An 18,041-nucleotide genomic window follows, 5' to 3' on the forward strand; every position below is an offset into this window, starting at 1 on the left:
CCTTATGCAGTCTTCGGTCACTTCTGACTGGAGAATTTCACATTTTGAATTTTTTTAAATCGTAGCTTCACCAGAATGGTTTGAAACTTGGTGACTTTTATGACACATAAAAAAATTGAGGGCATGATTCGAAAAAGCTAAGTAGTCGTAAAAAAAAAAGAGTCACACTCATGGTCTTCGGTCAAAAATGACCGACCATAGGAAATTAATAGGTAATGGCAAAAAAAATTGAAAATACAGTACATTTTTGTGTGTACAATCTACAAATTACACAGCAATGAAGGTGCTTTAGGGGTTTTTAGGGGTGAAACTAAAACATCTAGAGTGCAAAATCAACACACCCACTCACACACGCACACACACACACACACACACTTGCACACACATACCCCTATGAACCGGTGTGCCTGTAACACAGCAACTATGTAAAATAAAATCAATAATTCAACTACAATTTAGTAAAAAAAGTGGACAGCAAGGAAGGGGTTACACTAAAACATCAAGAGTGCAAAACAGACACATCCACGTGCACACACTCACAGACACACACACAATTATACACACTCAAATGAATTGGTATGGCTATAACCATATAGCCAAAATGAGTCAGAAGTAGACTTGTGCCGGTATTCGGTAATGCGATATATCACGGTATCAGAAGACTGAAATAAGAGGTTGAAATCAGATCAGACCCAGAAGGATTAAGGTCTGATAAAGCATTGCTGTTTATTTTTGTTACATTTTTATAGAATTTGAATGTTTTGTATAACAAAATGCGTTCTGTGTTCAGGTTTGACTGTAGTAACAATAATTCAAAAACTGACGCTTCAAATCAACATTTAAACAAAAAAAATATAAACCTTGACAAAAAGTAGTCTTTGAGAATGCCTTAATATACATTTAAATCCACAACCTAATAAAAGTACATAATTATATGATAATAATTATTCCTCTCGGGTACAGGCTTACATGCACTCTGATTGTATTTTTTCAATTATTCATATCTTCTTTAACTGCAAATGAGAGCTCCTTAATTTCAGTTGTTCCTTCATGACAGTAATGAGATTAAATTTGCCTTCATGTATGTAAACCTATGATGAATCTTAATAAATTAGTGATTAATTTCTTCATCCTTCTCTCTCACAGCATTTCCATGATGGACGGAAGGCACAGCAACAGATCGAAGCCAATTGGAAACAGCTGGAATTGGTGAGTTCGGTCAACATCAATAATCAATCAATAATCCATCAAATAAATGAGCACTGGAATCTCATTGTTATTAGGTGGTAATACTATGGTACTTTGATATACAATGGTCTCCAAAAGTCTGGGGGCACAAGTGAAAAGGCTTTTATTTTGCATTATTTAATACAACATTTTGATACAGATTATTAAAATATTAAAATGATTTAAAACAGTATTTGTTTTATATATTTTTGTGATTTTAAAAATTAAACTTACATTATTCAATACATTTTAATACAAATTAAATTATTAAAATTATTTAAAGCTCAAATAAGTATTTATTTTATTTATTTTTGTAATTTTAAAAATAAAGCTTTCATCATTCAGTACATTTCATAATCATAAATTATTAAATTAAAAAATATTATATATTTATATTTTATTCATATTAATATATTGTTATAATATTAATATATATATTTTTATTTTTTATTTTTTAATGTCATTAAACTTGCATTATTCAATACATTTAAATACATATTAAATTATCAAAATATCACAATTATTTAAAACCTAAAACAGTATTTTTAAGATCTATTTCATTTATATTTGTAATTTTGAAAATTAATTAAGCTTACATTATACAATACTACATTTCAGTACATATTAAATTAAAATAGTAAGGTCCAATTTTAATTTAATTTTAAAATTAAAATATATTATTAATATTTTATTCAGTGCAACATTTTAATACAAATTTAATTTTTAAAATATTACAATTAAATTAAATATTTTACAAATAAAATAAACTATTATTACTATTTTATTTATAATTTTAAGTTTCAGTTAAACTTAAACTAGCTGTATTCCATGCTGAGTGATTTTCATATTCATATACAATGCCATGCTTCAAACTACACAATGCTATTACCATAGTAAATGTACAAAAAGCTAAGATAACCACTTAGTCCATTAGATACTGTGTGTGTGTGTGTGATGTACCTCTGATCACACACACACTGAAGCAGACAGGATATATCAGGACATTCTTCTGTACACCCACTGTCTCAGAGTGTGTGGTGTTAGAGATGGATTGTGTCTTTGTTAGCAGAGTGCTCTGGTTGTTTGTTGATTCAGTGTGTGTATGTGAGAGAACGAGAGAGCCCTGCCTGTATGTGTCCGTGTGTAAGAATGAGGTCATTGTGTGTGTTTGCATGATCGGGTGATTCAATGGTCAGTGCGAACACAAATGTTGATTGTCCCTTCAAATAAATGAGTGTGAGAGTGAGATGAAGGATAAACAGTGTGATAATGGATGAGCGTTTATTATACTGCAGAACTTCACACATCTGTTCGTGTGTGAGTGTGCTAATTAAACTCTGAGTGCTCTGCATCTGAACATTTGTGTGTACATGAATCTAGAGCAGTGTGTTCTGCCATGCTTTAACACACGTGTGTGTATGTGTGTGCAGTGTAAGAGGAAGTTTGAGCGGGACTGTAAGGAAGCAGATCGAGCCCAGCAGTACTTTGAGAAGTTGGACGCAGACATCAACGTGACGAAAGCAGATGTGGAGAAGGTAAGAGCGTCTGATAAGGAATCATACATCATCCAGGATTCCTGAAGAAGAAAACACCAGTTTCGCCACTGGGAATATTTTAACAGTAATAAGACAGAAGTGATGATATATAATTATATAGAAACCGCAAACTGTCTGTCTGTCTGTCTGTCTTGTCTATCTATCTGTCTGTCGCTCTGTCTGTCCGTCTGTCCCTCTCTCTGTCCCTCTGTCTGTCCCTCTCTCTGTCTATCTATCTATCTATCTATCTATCTATCTATCTATCTATCTGTCCCTCTCTCTGTCCCTCTATCTATCTATCTGTCTGTCTGTCTGTCTGTCCCTCTGTCTGTCCGTCTGTCCCTCTCTCTGTCCCTCTGTCTGTCCGTCTGTCTGTCTGTCTCTCTTATGTGAGAGAACGAGAGAGCCCTGCCTGTATGTGTCCGTGTGTAAGAATGAGGTCATTGTGTGTGTTTGCATGATCGGGTGATTCAATGGTCAGTGCGAACACAAATGTTGATTGTCCCTTCAAATAAATGAGTGTGAGAGTGAGATGAAGGATAAACAGTGTGATAATGGATGAGCGTTTATTATACTGCAGAACTTCACACATCTGTTCGTGTGTGAGTGTGCTAATTAAACTCTGAGTGCTCTGCATCTGAACATTTGTGTGTACATGAATCTAGAGCAGTGTGTTCTGCCATGCTTTAACACACGTGTGTGTATGTGTGTGCAGTGTAAGAGGAAGTTTGAGCGGGACTGTAAGGAAGCAGATCGAGCCCAGCAGTACTTTGAGAAGTTGGACGCAGACATCAACGTGACGAAAGCAGATGTGGAGAAGGTAAGAGCGTCTGATAAGGAATCATACATCATCCAGGATTCCTGAAGAAGAAAACACCAGTTTCGCCACTGGGAATATTTTAACAGTAATAAGACAGAAGTGATGATATATAATTATATAGAAACCGCAAACTGTCTGTCTGTCTGTCTGTCTTGTCTATCTATCTGTCTGTCGCTCTGTCTGTCCGTCTGTCCCTCTCTCTGTCCCTCTGTCTGTCCCTCTCTCTGTCTATCTATCTATCTATCTATCTATCTATCTATCTATCTATCTGTCCCTCTCTCTGTCCCTCTATCTATCTATCTGTCTGTCTGTCTGTCTGTCCCTCTGTCTGTCCGTCTGTCTGTCTGTCCCTCTGTCTGTCTGTCTGTCTGTCCCTCTGTCTGTCCCTCTCTCTGTCCCTCTATCTATCTATCTGTCTGTCTGTCTGTCTGTCCCTCTGTCTGTCCGTCTGTCTGTCTGTCCCTCTGTCTGTCTGTCTGTCTGTCCCTCTGTCTGTCCCTCTCTCTGTCCCTCTATCTATCTATCTGTCTGTCTGTCTGTCTGTCCCTCTGTCTGTCCGTCTGTCTGTCTGTCCCTCTGTCTGTCTGTCTGTCTGTCCCTCTGTCTGTCCCTCTCTCTGTCCCTCTATCTATCTATCTATCTATCTATCTATCTGTCCGTCCGTCCGTCCATCCATCCGTCTGTCCGTCTGTCCCTCTGTCTGTCTTGTCTATCTATCCGTCTGTCTGTCCGTCTGTCTATCCCTCTGTCTGTCTGTCTGTCTGTCTGTCTGTCTATCTATCTATCTATCTATCTGTCTGTCTGTCCCTCTGTCTGTCCCTCTATCTATCTATCTATCTATCTATCTGTCTGTCTGTCTGTCTGTCTATTCTTCCATCTGTTGTTCTGTCTACCATATGCTTAATAAAAATGATAGATAGATAGATAGATAGATAGATAGATCGTGTGTCAGCTGAATGAAACTAAGGTTTATAATTAATCTGATTATGATTTTATTGCTATCATCATCTCACTTAGTTGGTTTATATAAGATGAAAAAGTGATAAACTGATACAGCCTGAGTGATTCACATGTGTCTGTTTTTCCTTTCACTTCATCTTAACACATCCATCACTGTCTCACACTGCTGCCGTGGCACTGTGTGGAAACTCGACCGTGTGTGTGTGTGTGTGTGTGTGTGTGTGTGTGTAGGACTGTGGAGTCACACAGGACAGGCAACATCGCCTACATTCTCTTTACTCAGTTTTAATCGTTCTTTTTTCCAGAGCGTGTGCTGGGCAGATGTCTCTGTGATAGCTTGAGTCGAACAAAGAGAAATTTCCAAAGTATTCAGATGTGGAAAAGAGCTCCTGCTTCCAGGAGTCCAGAGAGCATTTTTTGTCATTTAACGGTCAGGTAGTGAGGAACTCCAGAGATCTTTCAGGTAGCATGTGTGAGAGTCCAAAAAGTCCAATGCAAAGCCAATCTTTCAGATCTCTTCCGTTAATGAGAAACGCAGACATTTCAGGGTCAGTAAAGGTACAACAGCTGCATTGGCTCAATTAGTGAGTGACTGCATTTAGAGTAACATACTATTTCTGCAGTTTACAGTATGTATACTATGTACAGTATTTGGATTATGAATGCATGGAATACCTGGACGATGCATATAACCAGAGTACTGCATCCCACAATGCAATGCATCTTGACTTCATCTTTTATTTACACTGAGACGCATAAACCGAAAGTAACACAAACCACAATTTTTATCTCTTTCATGACTCATTTTTTGATTAGCCAAAGCTCAGAATGCCAAAAGTCTGACAATTTTTTACACAACACTGATTTAAAAATGCGGAGATGATGACTAGACGTCAGTTACTGAAATAAACATGCACCATAATGAGGTTGTTTGATAATAACAAGGCAGTTTGCAAGTTACTATATGATAGATTTAGTTACAATTGCATACTAATACACTGTTTAACATATTTTTGTTTTTTAAATAGTGTGTATGAAGCAGTATGCTTGTATTTCATGAACACAGCCAGTCTGTTTATGTGTTCAAGGGTCATGTGGTTTTGACACATGTTGGTTTGTTTGCCTTCATTTGATGTGTTGTCGAGCGGTTTGTGTCAGATATTACTGTCATTTTAAGGTGTAGATTTAAGTACTAACTCATGAGTAGCCTAAGCTAACTAATGCGTATGTGTTTTTTTTAAATCATGCCTTGAAGCGATGTTACCATAAGGTAGGTGCACGGTGGCAGGTCTGTGTGTGTGTGTGTGTGTGTGTGTGTGTGTCTGTGTGTCGGGACACTGTTGCTTCCTGTCCAACCATGGCCACGCCCACACGACACACCTGCAGAACAGCCAACCAATCACAGGCTTGATTACAGTTTGTCTGCGCTGCTGCTCCACCAGTCACATCGCTCCAGGCATGAATATTTAAATATGTAAACCTCAAAGCCTCAAAGCTTCCTGTTCTGCTGGTCCATATATAAATGTCAGCTCACCATATCACAGTTTACTAAGGAGGTGTGTGTTTGTACGTTTAGGAATCATCAGTATCTGGTGGTTGCAATGTGTCCAAGGTTTACAAAATATTTTAAAAATATAATATAATATAATATAATATAATTGTATATATACAGTATATGTATTGTATAATATACAAATTAAACTGCTGTAGTATTTTATATATATATATATATATATATATAATTTATGTTTATATTATTATCAGTTTGTTTATATTATTTATAATTAGATTATTTAAATATAATGAACTGTATCATCACTCACTGCTTGTCTATTACTAATTTTTTCTTAAATATAAGAATATTTAAATGTATGAATATTACATTTTTAATATTTAGTTTAATGTTTAATCATAAATAGAAATATAATATTTATGATATACAATATAAAATGTGCATTTTTAATATAAAATAAAAATAATATATTGTATTATATTTATTTATATTTTGTATGTTATTATTTTTAATTTTGTATGAAGTTATATCACTCACTGCTTAAATTTTTCTTAAATATAAAAATATTTAAATGTAAGAATAGCTAATTTAAATACTTAATATTTCTAATTTATAATATGAAATGTACATTTCCAATACAAAAAATATACAATTAAAAATACAAATAAAAATAAGATATTATTGTATTGTATTTATATATTGTAGATTTGATTTATTTCATTTTGTATGAAATAAAAATATATAAAAACTAAATGAATATATGTTATATATTCTAAACATTATGTAAATATTTGAATGCAATATCATTACATTTAAATATTCTTATATTTAAGAAAAAAATTGAATGCACAAGCAGTGATATTAAAGGGTTAGTTCACCCAAAAATTAAAATTAGCCCACAAATTACTCACCCTCAAGTCATCCTAGGTGTATATGACTTTCTTCTTTCAGATGAATCCAATTGGAGTTATATTAAAAATTGTCTTTGATCTTTCAAGCTGTTTAATGCCACTCAGCGGGTGTTGCATGCATCAGTCCAAAATAAGTTAAATAAAAAGCACCCATCCATAAAAATAAAGTGTCTCAGACGGCTCCGGGGGGTGAACAAAGGCCTCCTGTAGCGAATCAATGCGTTTTTGTAAGAAAAATATCCATATTCAAAACGTAATAATCACTTTAATGTAGCTTGCGCCAGTGCTGTGTTCAAAATATCGATTCGACGATGTATCGTCACAGAGATTTGACAATACGAGTATCGATACAGCTGGTTTAATAAACAGCTGTTTTTCTAAACTCTGCTGAGGTGAAATTCAGTGCAGTCATGTATCGTGATATGTATCGTATCGTGGACTCTGTATCGTGATACGTATCGTATCGTGACTTTGCTGGTGATACACAGCCCCTAGCTTGCGCCTGCATATACATGCGTCATATACACCTAGGATGACTTGAGGGTGAGTAATTTGTGGGCTAATTTTCATTTTTGGGTGAACTAACCCTTTGAGACACAGATCACTCTAATCAAATACAACTACAAATCTGCTCTAAATTATTTTGATACATTTTCATTCAGTGCAAATATAATTTTCGGGGATATTTTTCTGAACTTCCCGTCGGCTCATGCACATGTCTGCTGCTGGTGAAGTTAGAGTGTTTCCATGGCAACACTGAGCCACAGGTTAACCAGAGTGATTTCCTAGAATCGGATCCAGATGTGGTTAACATGACGCTGCTTCCTCTGTATAGTCCCCTTAAACTATGTGCATTAAAATGCATTAACATACTTTAGAATCGCATTTACCTCAGCAGCATGCATTTGTGTGTTTCTTCAACCCACAAGAACTCTTGAGTGTTGTGTAGGGTGTTTATATCTTGCAGTTTTCTTTTAGATTTTCATATATGTCATATCTGGCGTTTGACACATAAGTGTGTATAAACACTTCTGTATGGATCAAGCTGAAGGTGTTTATATTCTGATGTCAGTGCGGGTGGATTTTGAGGTTTGTGAGTAAATTTAGGGGAAGTCATTGAGTCTGAAAACAAAAGTGTGTTATTTTGAGCGCACTACATTCCCTAGTCACAGCGATAAAAGTATATCTTCCATTTAAATGAGAGTTTTTTAAGTCTTTTTATTGATTTCTGCATCATCGCACCAGGTAGCCCCGCCTACAATTAAATCTCATTGGTTAAAAATCTCATAAATGAATATTCAACATAAGACATGTTTGAGTTGGTTACGAATTTAGAAAATCATGCAAATGCATGATTATTTTGAATGTGAATGTTGTCGCAAGGATGTAGGAAGATGTGAAATCATGTGAAGGCTTGCATGTGTTTAAGTTTGTGTGTTTTTAGGGGTATAATTAATAAAATGATATTGCATAATCAGTAATATTTCATCCTCTCTATCTTTTAGGCACGGCAGCAGGCTCAGATGAGACACCAGATGGCTTCTGACAGCAAGAATGAATATTCCTCATACCTGCAGAAGTTCAACCAGGAACAGAACGAACATTATTACACCATCATCCCTAATATTTTCCAGGTGCACACACACGCACAGAAACATGCACTGAGAATGAATTAGCTTCTAATATCATCATTTATTTGCATTATTTCTGAATTCACTATTGTGAATGATGCAAATTAGGTAACAGCATAAACACACCCCAAAAGGCAGTTTGCATGATCTCACAGCTCTCTATTCAGAAATACACACACTAACTCTGTATGTGTGTGTTTTGAGCAGAAGATCCAGGCGATGGAGGAGAAGAGGATCGAGCGAATGGGTGAGTCGCTGAAGACGTTTGCGGAGGTCGACCGACAGATTCTGCCCATCATCGGGAAATGCCTGGATGGAATAACACAAGCGGCCGAGTCCATCGAACCCAAGAATGTTAGTAACACACTCATACAGACTCACTCGTGACTTTCTGTCGGAAATACCTCTCATTCTCGCATAGAAACTCAATCTGGGTTGAACAAGACATTACTGACCCTATTACTGATTCTAACATTGATCCAGGATCAGTCTCTGGCTGTTTATTCAAATGGATTAGATTATCGTAAATCACTGATACCTGATCCTTCATATGACGCAAGCATAATTAGCAGATTATGAAAATGCAGAAATCAAGGCTGTGAAATGTCTAAAACTGTTGTTTAAACGTTTTTTTTAATGTTTTTGAAAGAAGTCTCTTGTGCTCATCAAGGCTGCATTTATTTGATTAGAAATACAAAAAAACATTATTTTTGAATATGTTGTAAAATGTCATTTATTTTACGCCAGCCTTCAGTGTCACATGATCCTTCAGAATTCATTCTAATATGCTGATTTGCTGCTCAAGAAACATTTATTATTATTAAATATTATTAACAGTTGAAAACAGTTGTGCTGAAACTGTTTTTTTTTTGTGTGTAAACCTTTTTCATGATTCTTTGCTAAAAAGAAAGTAAAAAAAAAAACAGCATTTATTTGAAATTGAAATCTTTGGTAACATTAAAAATTTAATTTTTGATCAATTTAATGCCTTCTTGGCTAATAAAAAATGAAGTATTAAAAAAAGAAAAAGATCTTACTGGCCCCAAACTTAGCTCATGTTTAGTTTTTGAAACACATGTTGTTTCAGATTTATGTGCTAGAAATTTCAATAATATAATATTGAAATAAGGATATAAGTAATAGTGACACAATATGACATATTGAAGTCTTTGTACTTTATTTATCCTTTACAGCCTTATTATCGTTTGCGACAAATTAAATATGTGGTCTATAAAGACTCTTAAATCTCCTCTGATGAAATCAAGAATCTCTGAAATGTTTTTCAAATATATTTTCTGGCTTTTTAATTATTTACTGACAATGCAATTATGTTTTTAGAAATGATAGAAATTATGTATCTAGATATAGATATAATATATTCTGCAAATGAAACGGCAAGTGGTTGTTGTCTCTGACTATACAGTTGCTTTTTAGGACAAAACATCTTCAGAAATGACCTAAATCTGACAAAACCTCCTTTTAGAGGCATCCTCAAAAAGAAACAAAAAATGTCAAGAAATATATTATTGGGAAGGGTTCGTTTCATAGCAATAGTAATAGCTTATTTATATCAGTTTATTTTCAAAGCAGGGTTACTATAGTTAACTAAAACTAAAACCATTTTATATATATATATTTATATTATATATATATTTTAACTAGTTGCCAAGACAACATTTTTTGAAGTAATAAAAAAATACAAAAAATTGATATATACTAAATTTACATATTTAAAAATAATAATAAAAATGAATAACAATAAAATGAAACAAATAAAATTACTTAAACTTTAACAAAAATTAAAGTGAATACAAAAAATATAAAAATTGTATCGAATTCAAAATATTAATAAAAACTGTAATCACACAGTAAAGCCTCGTACACACCAGGACGATTATCGCGCGCGCTTATCGCCGACGTTTTTCGTCGTTTTTTCTTTTGTGTTCATACCCAAGCGATTTTCGTTGGCGATGAGCCGAGTGAACGTGCAAATTCACTCCCTGACATTAGATGGTGCTTAATGAAAAACAGAAATACCCCGGTACACATCGAATCCTATTTGATCTGCAATTCCTCTCCATAACAACTCCCTCTTATCGAGATTTTTTCGAGATTTTTAATACGGCGCGTCAAACCAAAAAAACGAGGCCGAGGCGTTTTCTAAAAAATTACGCTTTTACGCCTCGCGTTTTGGGCGTCGGTGTGCACACTCACATTGGCGCCCATTGCTTAGTCACGAGGCGTTAAACGTCGGTGATAATTGCGCGTGATATTTGTCCCGATGTGAACAAGCCTTAAGACTATCTGTGCTGTCTTTCCCCCGCAGGACTCCTCTCAGGTCATAGAGTCGTATAAGTCTGGGTTCGAGCCTCCTGGCGATGTGGAGTTCGAAGACTATGGTCAGGCGATGAAGAGGACGGTGTCTGAGACCAGCCTCTCTAACTCACGCTCGGACAACAAAGTGGACCGTTCCAGCAAGGGCAAGAGCAAAACTCTCTGGCCTTTCATTAAGAAAAACAAGGTAACACACACCGGCGTCACATTCACTCGCAGTTACTTGGATTGGACTGAAAACAAAACTCAAGTAAATATGAACAGCACAGACTGATCTGATACGTCATGAGAGTGATTGTTTTATGTGTTTATGTGAGTTTTGTTTTAGTTTGTGCTTGTTTATTAGTTTGAATTTGTCTAGTTTTATTGTAGTATCTGTAGATGCTGTTATTCGTTTGCCACCATCGTTCTCCTTTCCTTTCCCTTCCCTGTGTTCACCTGCACGAAAATACGCTCCATGTTCATCCTGACGTACTAATGCACCGGCCCGAGAGGCCTCACCTTTGACCTTTGCAGAGAAACGTAACTCTAAAGGCTTTATTCCTGTGTTGTCCTTTCAAACCGAGAGTAACTTCCTTCTCCGGCCGCCCATCGGTGCTGTTCTCATGGTAACCACATTCTTCTTCCTTTTCCTCGTCTTCCTCTGTCTTCTTGTGACCTTTGACATTTGTGTCAAAGGCTCCGCTCTTACTGAGCATGCTCAGTCCAAACCCCGCCTAACCTCGCAGGACCAGGATGTGAGCATTAACACTGTCATATATATTTAATGAGGTGTGTCTGTGTGGCTATGGGCGGAATGGAAAACTAGTTCATACTGTGCAGTATATACTGTATACTGTTTATGATTGTTTAGTTAGTTTGAGGTCAATACGAAATAAATGAATGCTTTTAGTCAGCAAGGATGCATTAAATTGATTAAAAGTGATAGTAAAGACATCTATAATGTTATAGCTGTTATTTTGAATTTTCTATTCATTCAGAATACACGAAATATTAAGAAAACACCAAAATATGAAGTAGCACAACTGTTTACAACCTGAATAATAGTAACAAATGTTGCTTGAGCAGCAAATCAGCATATTAGACTGATTTCTGAAGGATCATGTGACACTGAAGACAGGAGTAATGATGCTGAAAATTCAGCTTTGCATTAAAGGAATAAATTATATTTTAAAATATATTACAATAGAAAGCAGTTCTTTTAAATTGTAATAATATTTTACAAAATTGCTATTTTTACTGTATTTTTTTATCAAATAAATGCTGCCTTGGTGAGCATAAGAGACTTTCAAATACAGTACTTAAATGCATACTATATTTATATATTTATTTTAATTTATGCAAAACATTACAATATATATTGTGCTCACATGATCTCATCACATCATATTTAATTCGGCAAGTGGCATCCAGATGTTATATGAGAATTAAATATGGTTATTTGCATTTTTAGTGCATTTATTGCACTTTAGTTTTGTGTAAAACTATAGCGACATTTGGCTGTGTCTGTGAAATACTGCAGTTTATATTCTCTTCACACTGGAAATGGAACTTTTGCGCATTGCATTATGGGATATCATGCTCCATATGGTGTGTTTTGTTGTATGCTGCGCATTTTGGCAAATGTACGGTAGTAGGACATTTGCATATCGCACATAGTGTCTAAATAGTAATAGAAGTATGTAGTATGCTGTTCCAATCATAGCCTGTGTTTGTCAGTTCACGTCTATCCTGTGTGTGTAACGTGTCTGTTTGTGGTCAGGAATAACACAAAACATTATTAGGAGACTTTACTTAGAAACCACATTCAATAATATTAGTCTAAACACTAAACGCACACACATCTTGTGCAGAACTGGATCTGATTAATGGCGTTTATGCATGAAAGGCAAGCAGATGATATTGACAAAATTCGAATGTTCTAGAGGGTTAGATGTTGAAATGTTTCTTGTGTTTATGTATGACGGTAAAGATTATAGGACTCTTCTGTGTTCAGTACGAGTTAAGCTGTGTTGGCAGCATCTGTGACATGCTGTTGATTACCACAGGAAATCAGCTCAACTTTGGAAAAACACGGAGAAATGCTGTTTTCAGTAATGCTCTTACATGGGAAGTCTGTGGGCCAGGAGTGTTGTTAAGTAGATCTAAAACATTGAAATAATTTTCGCGTTAAGTAAAATAAAGCTGAAATAAAACAAAATATACATATTAGATATATTACACCTAAACAAAAAAAAATTGAAATGGAAAAAAACTTAAATAAAACAGGTTGATGTACTTAAATTACTAAAAATAATTGAATAAATAAAAAATAAAATGTAAATAGGAATACCTTTATTTTTGAGAGTGTAATTGAAAAGCCAGGAATTTATGCTTGTTATTTATTTCTACTTATTGTTTTTTTCTTATCAATTATTTTTAACTAAAGTTTTTTTTAATAGATTTAGCTATTTTAATTACCATTTAAAGTGACAATAGCACATAACATTTGTAAAAATTAAACCACAATTAAAATGGAAATATAAAATAAAAGCTAATTCAAAATGAATTAATGCTTTAATAGTATATAAATAATACTAAAATAGGGCAAGATATTCTGGAAGGGTTAAAATAACAAATGTGCATCTCATATTTATTCTGAAGCAATTATTTATTTTGTGCAAAATGTGTTATTTGAGCTGTAAAGTTGTGTAAATCATTCTTTTAGTGGTAGGACTACTTCTGGTTATGCGACACATTGCTCAATGGACTTCCATCGTAAGTGCATTATTGCACACGTAATTTTGATTTCCTGTGGTACTGGGCACACTTGTGTAGATTTCGACTTATCTCGGTTTTTCCTAATGCATAGAGGGCAGATTTTGTCTGTGATGTTTTAGCAGGTTGTCTAGTCTGTTGGGAACTGAACCGTTAATGTGAGCTCTCCCAGAACGCACGCTCATTAATTTCTCCATTACGCTTTGGGGAGCTCGCTAATAAGAAAGTGAAAGAGAGAGAGAAATCAGTGAAATCAGTTTTTGTGCTGTAGAGGAGAGTATGTGTGTGTGTGTGTGTGTGTGTGTGTGCTGTGCATGCAATGTTTGTTAAAGGGACAGTTCAGCCAGAAATGAAAACGCTGTCATCGTCTGCTCACCCTCATTGACTGACTTTCTTTCTTGGAACACAAAAAGAGAAAAGGAACATTTATGCTGCTCTTTTGCCATACAATGAAAGTGGATGGTGACCATGGCTGTCAAACTTCAAAAAGTGACAAAAAGGCGAGAAATACTTTGCCAGAGATTTATAGTTCTTAAAAAAACAGATCAAATGCAGATGTTACTGGTGGAAGACAGTTCATTAACTGTAGCTAAAATTCTTTTTTCAGCTGCACACCGTCAGAAACCAACTACTGCTAACCAACTAAGTCCGTCCATGTGCATATATTACATTTTTTGTTATTTGTAATGTATTGAATGTTTAAATCTTATTTTTATTTTATTTATTTTTATTGTTTTCTTCATAATGTATTGAAAAATGACTAATACACACAAACACACATGCACACTTGTTAATTATTATTATTAGTTTTTACATTTTATTTTATAATTTCAGTATTTTTTCTAATATATATTTTTTTCTAATATAATTTTGTACATTTGCTAAACTAATATTTGTATTTTTAAATAAATGAAATAAGTAAATAAATAAATGTATTATTTTGTTTTTTTCTTTCTTAATATATTGATAAATGACTATATATATAGATATACTGTAAATAAAATTAATTAATTAATTATTTCAGTAATATTTGTTTATTGTTATTGCCATGCAAACACAATCCTACCAATAAAAGTACTTAAAATTTAAACTTAACTGACAAAAAGGTGAATTATCGGTGACAGATTATTAGTGAATAATGACTTTAGGTCTTTTTCTCACACAAAGCTGTTGTTTGGTTTCAGAAGACCTGGAATATAGTCATATGTACTACTTTTACAGGGCTTTTTGTCATTTTTGAAGCCCATGGTCCCCATTTGCTTCCATTACATTGAAAAATCACCTTTTATGTTCCACGGAAGACCGACAGTCACTGAGGTGACGTTTATTTTTGGGTGAACCGTCCCTTCAAATGGTTCTGCAGTGATCTGACCCCTGCATGTGACCCCTGATGTACAGGACAGAGTTTAACGCACTAACTCTCTCGCTCACAGGGTTAATAACACCACAGCTGCAGCGCGTTTCTTTCAGTTGCCGTTTCTTTTACGTTCCTTTTAAGTTTGCGTTCTCCTTTGTTCTATTAATTGATTAATTGATTAATTCGTTTCATTTTTGGGTCCTTATTTCTCTTGTTTTGTGTTCCCCCTCCTTTTTTGTTTACCTCTTTCCGGATCGATTTGGTCCCACCCTCTCTCTCTCTCTCTCTCTCTGTAACCACCGATTCAACGACCTCATGACCTCCAAGCCCAAAATGCACTGCTTCAGGAGCCTCCGGCGCGGGGTAAGTATCCGTGCATGCTGGCGATCCATGTCTTCCACATGCGTGTTGATGTGAGTGTGTGTGTGTGTGTGTGTGTGCCGCTCTGTGCCTGTCATCGCCTGTGCTGTCATGTCAGTGTTCATTTGCATAAAGAAAAAGGAGCCGAATTATCATTTTGAGGTGGTTTTTGCATCATATTCTAAATGCAAAACAACCCATTGATTTGACTAATGCTGCTTTTAAGTCATGACTGAATAATCATATGTAGGTGATTCTTTAGGATTTTTCTGTGCCCTGAGATGATTTCATAAGGAAAAAAAGATTTTATTAATTTATTTCTTTATTTTATGTTATTTATTTTTCAGTGATTCTAGTTTTAATTAATTAATTAATTAAATTAATTCTGGTTTCTGGATAGGATACAGTGGTTATATTATAAAATGTTTATTTTTTATATTTATCTATAATATTATAGACCTATCAATAATATTTATTTATTTATATTTATTCATTTTTAATACTGTTAATAATTGTAAATTTGAATAAAATAGATTTTGAATAAATGTGGTATTTATGTTTACAATTTGTATTTTTTATAACCAAGAATCACTGCCCCAATCAGTGTTATTTTAATATTATTATTATTAATATTTTGAATTAGATTTTATATTTTACATTTTTTATTTTTCAATTTTTACTTTTTTATTTTTAATATTTATGTGCTTTTGTTATTTTTATAAAAAATATTTATATTTAGCTTTGTTTTATTTCAGTTTTATATTATATTTTTATATTTATAGTTATATTTACACTTTCATTTTCATTTTCAATTTCAATTTTTACTTTTTTATTTTATGTATTTTTTGTTTTTGTAATTTTGTTATGTTATTTTGTCTTTTTTAGTAGTTTTTTCAATTTCTATTTAGCTTTAATTTATTTCAGTTTTAGTTTTTTTAAATTTTATATTTAGATTTTTTTTATTATATTGTAATATTTATTTTAATATTTTAATATATTTTTATGTATTTTCATTTACGTTTTAGTAATTTTGTTATGTGCTTTTGTCATTTTTATTATTATTTTTCATATATATTTCTATTTAGCTTTTATTTATTTTATTTCAGTTTTAGGTTTAGTAACTTTAGTACTTAAACTTATTATTTCAGTTAGTTGCTAAGTTTTTAAGTTGAACTTATCCAAATTTATGTTATTATGCTATTTCCATATTTATGCTATTTCCATGTTATGTTATTTAATTTCAATGTAATTTTAATTAATGCATTTAAAAAAAAAAAAAAGTTTTATTTTTAGTTAACAAAACACAGTCCCCAATATGGCCGTCATCAGCCATCACAGCAAGCATTTTAGAAAACAACTGACTTTTTTACAACAAAAAAAGCTTAAATTTGAATATTGTATTATATTAAATTATGCTAAATTAAATTATATTATTCCTCACCCTTTATTTTGTTGCAATAGTGCTAAAAACTCTTCCTGTCTTTATGGAAATGTGAGAATGAAATATGAAATTGAAATGTTTTTCCTACAATAGTTTGACTAAATATCGACTTTGAAGGCAGCATTGGCTTCTGAAGCGATGATGTCACAGTGTGACTCAGATTCCTCAGGCGATGATGTCATGCAGTGACTTGGATTCTGGAAGCAGCAGTGGAATTGTTTATATCTTTCGGCTCCTTTTTCCTCCTCCTCACGCAGCCGATGAAATCCACTCTGCCTTCTCTTTCTCTCTCTCTGTCAGTCTGTCTCTCTCTCTCTCTCTCTCTCTCTCTCTCGTTTATGTTTCGTTGTTTGCGTTTACCATGGTTTCACTGTCTCACGTTTTCAGACACGGGGCGCCAGTCAGAGGCACCCTGCGGTGACAGATCAAATAAAAACGGGTGCTCAAACATACAGGTTTATCCTGAGTAATGCGATTTCACGCACACAAACTCTCAGAAACAATGTCTTCTATTTACACACACGCTGACATGTGACTTTCTGATAAAGTCAGACCAGATTCACCTTCCCTTCAGGAAGGCCGTCCGCGTGTTTCCGCGTGTGTGAGATTCGGACTTCTGAATGACTTTGCAAGATAACAGACACAAAACACAGCAGATAACGGAGCAAATCCCGCTTTCCCATGTCCCTGTGCAAATCTCACATATTTTGTATCTTTTCAAAGAATTGATGGTCAGTGAACAAAACAAAAAACTGATTTATCATTTCTTATTTTTGGCCATTCCTGCGTCAAACAGGAAGGTTCATCATGCTGACAGAGCTATATGAAACTTATTGTCCACATTTTTAGCATATACAGACACAACAGTGATGCCTGAATCAGATATCGAATGATGTTATAGACACAAATGATTAAAAATAGAGGAATAAACTTGAACATATGAAGGTCTTTGACACGTTCATTGTCGTCATTTGTGCTCCCGGCTTATTTATAATATATGTGTTTATGGTTTATATGATTTGATGTACACTACTCTTTGAAGGTTTGAGGTCAGAATAAAATGAAGGCTTATATTCAGCAAGAATGCATGAAATTGATCAAAAGTGATAGTAAATGTAGTATTTATAATCTTACAAAAGATTTCTGTTTTGAATAAGTACTGTTCTTTTGAACTTTCTATTCATCCGAGAATCCT

The 18,041-nt window shown here is 34.1% G+C and overlaps 1 protein-coding gene across 1 annotated transcript in view; it reads left to right on the forward strand.

Moving 5' to 3' along the window:
• LOC107661630 (formin-binding protein 1-like) overlaps nt 1-18,041 on the forward strand; it is a 54,930-nt gene that overhangs the window by 23,936 nt on the left and 12,953 nt on the right. The window contains exons 5-11 of the mRNA XM_016451294.1: nt 1,147-1,209; nt 2,658-2,762; nt 8,472-8,600; nt 8,805-8,951; nt 10,924-11,202; nt 11,498-11,668; nt 15,337-15,408. Of these exons, the coding sequence (XP_016306780.1) occupies nt 1,147-1,209; nt 2,658-2,762; nt 8,472-8,600; nt 8,805-8,951; nt 10,924-11,202; nt 11,498-11,668; nt 15,337-15,408 (966 nt within the window). The remainder of the gene's footprint in view (nt 1-1,146; nt 1,210-2,657; nt 2,763-8,471; nt 8,601-8,804; nt 8,952-10,923; nt 11,203-11,497; nt 11,669-15,336; nt 15,409-18,041) is intronic.

The sequence above is a fragment of the Sinocyclocheilus anshuiensis genome, unplaced genomic scaffold, assembly GCF_001515605.1.
Source record: "Sinocyclocheilus anshuiensis isolate Anshui unplaced genomic scaffold, SAMN03320099.WGS_v1.1 scaffold1425, whole genome shotgun sequence".
Classification (NCBI taxonomy): Eukaryota; Metazoa; Chordata; class Actinopteri; order Cypriniformes; family Cyprinidae; genus Sinocyclocheilus; species Sinocyclocheilus anshuiensis.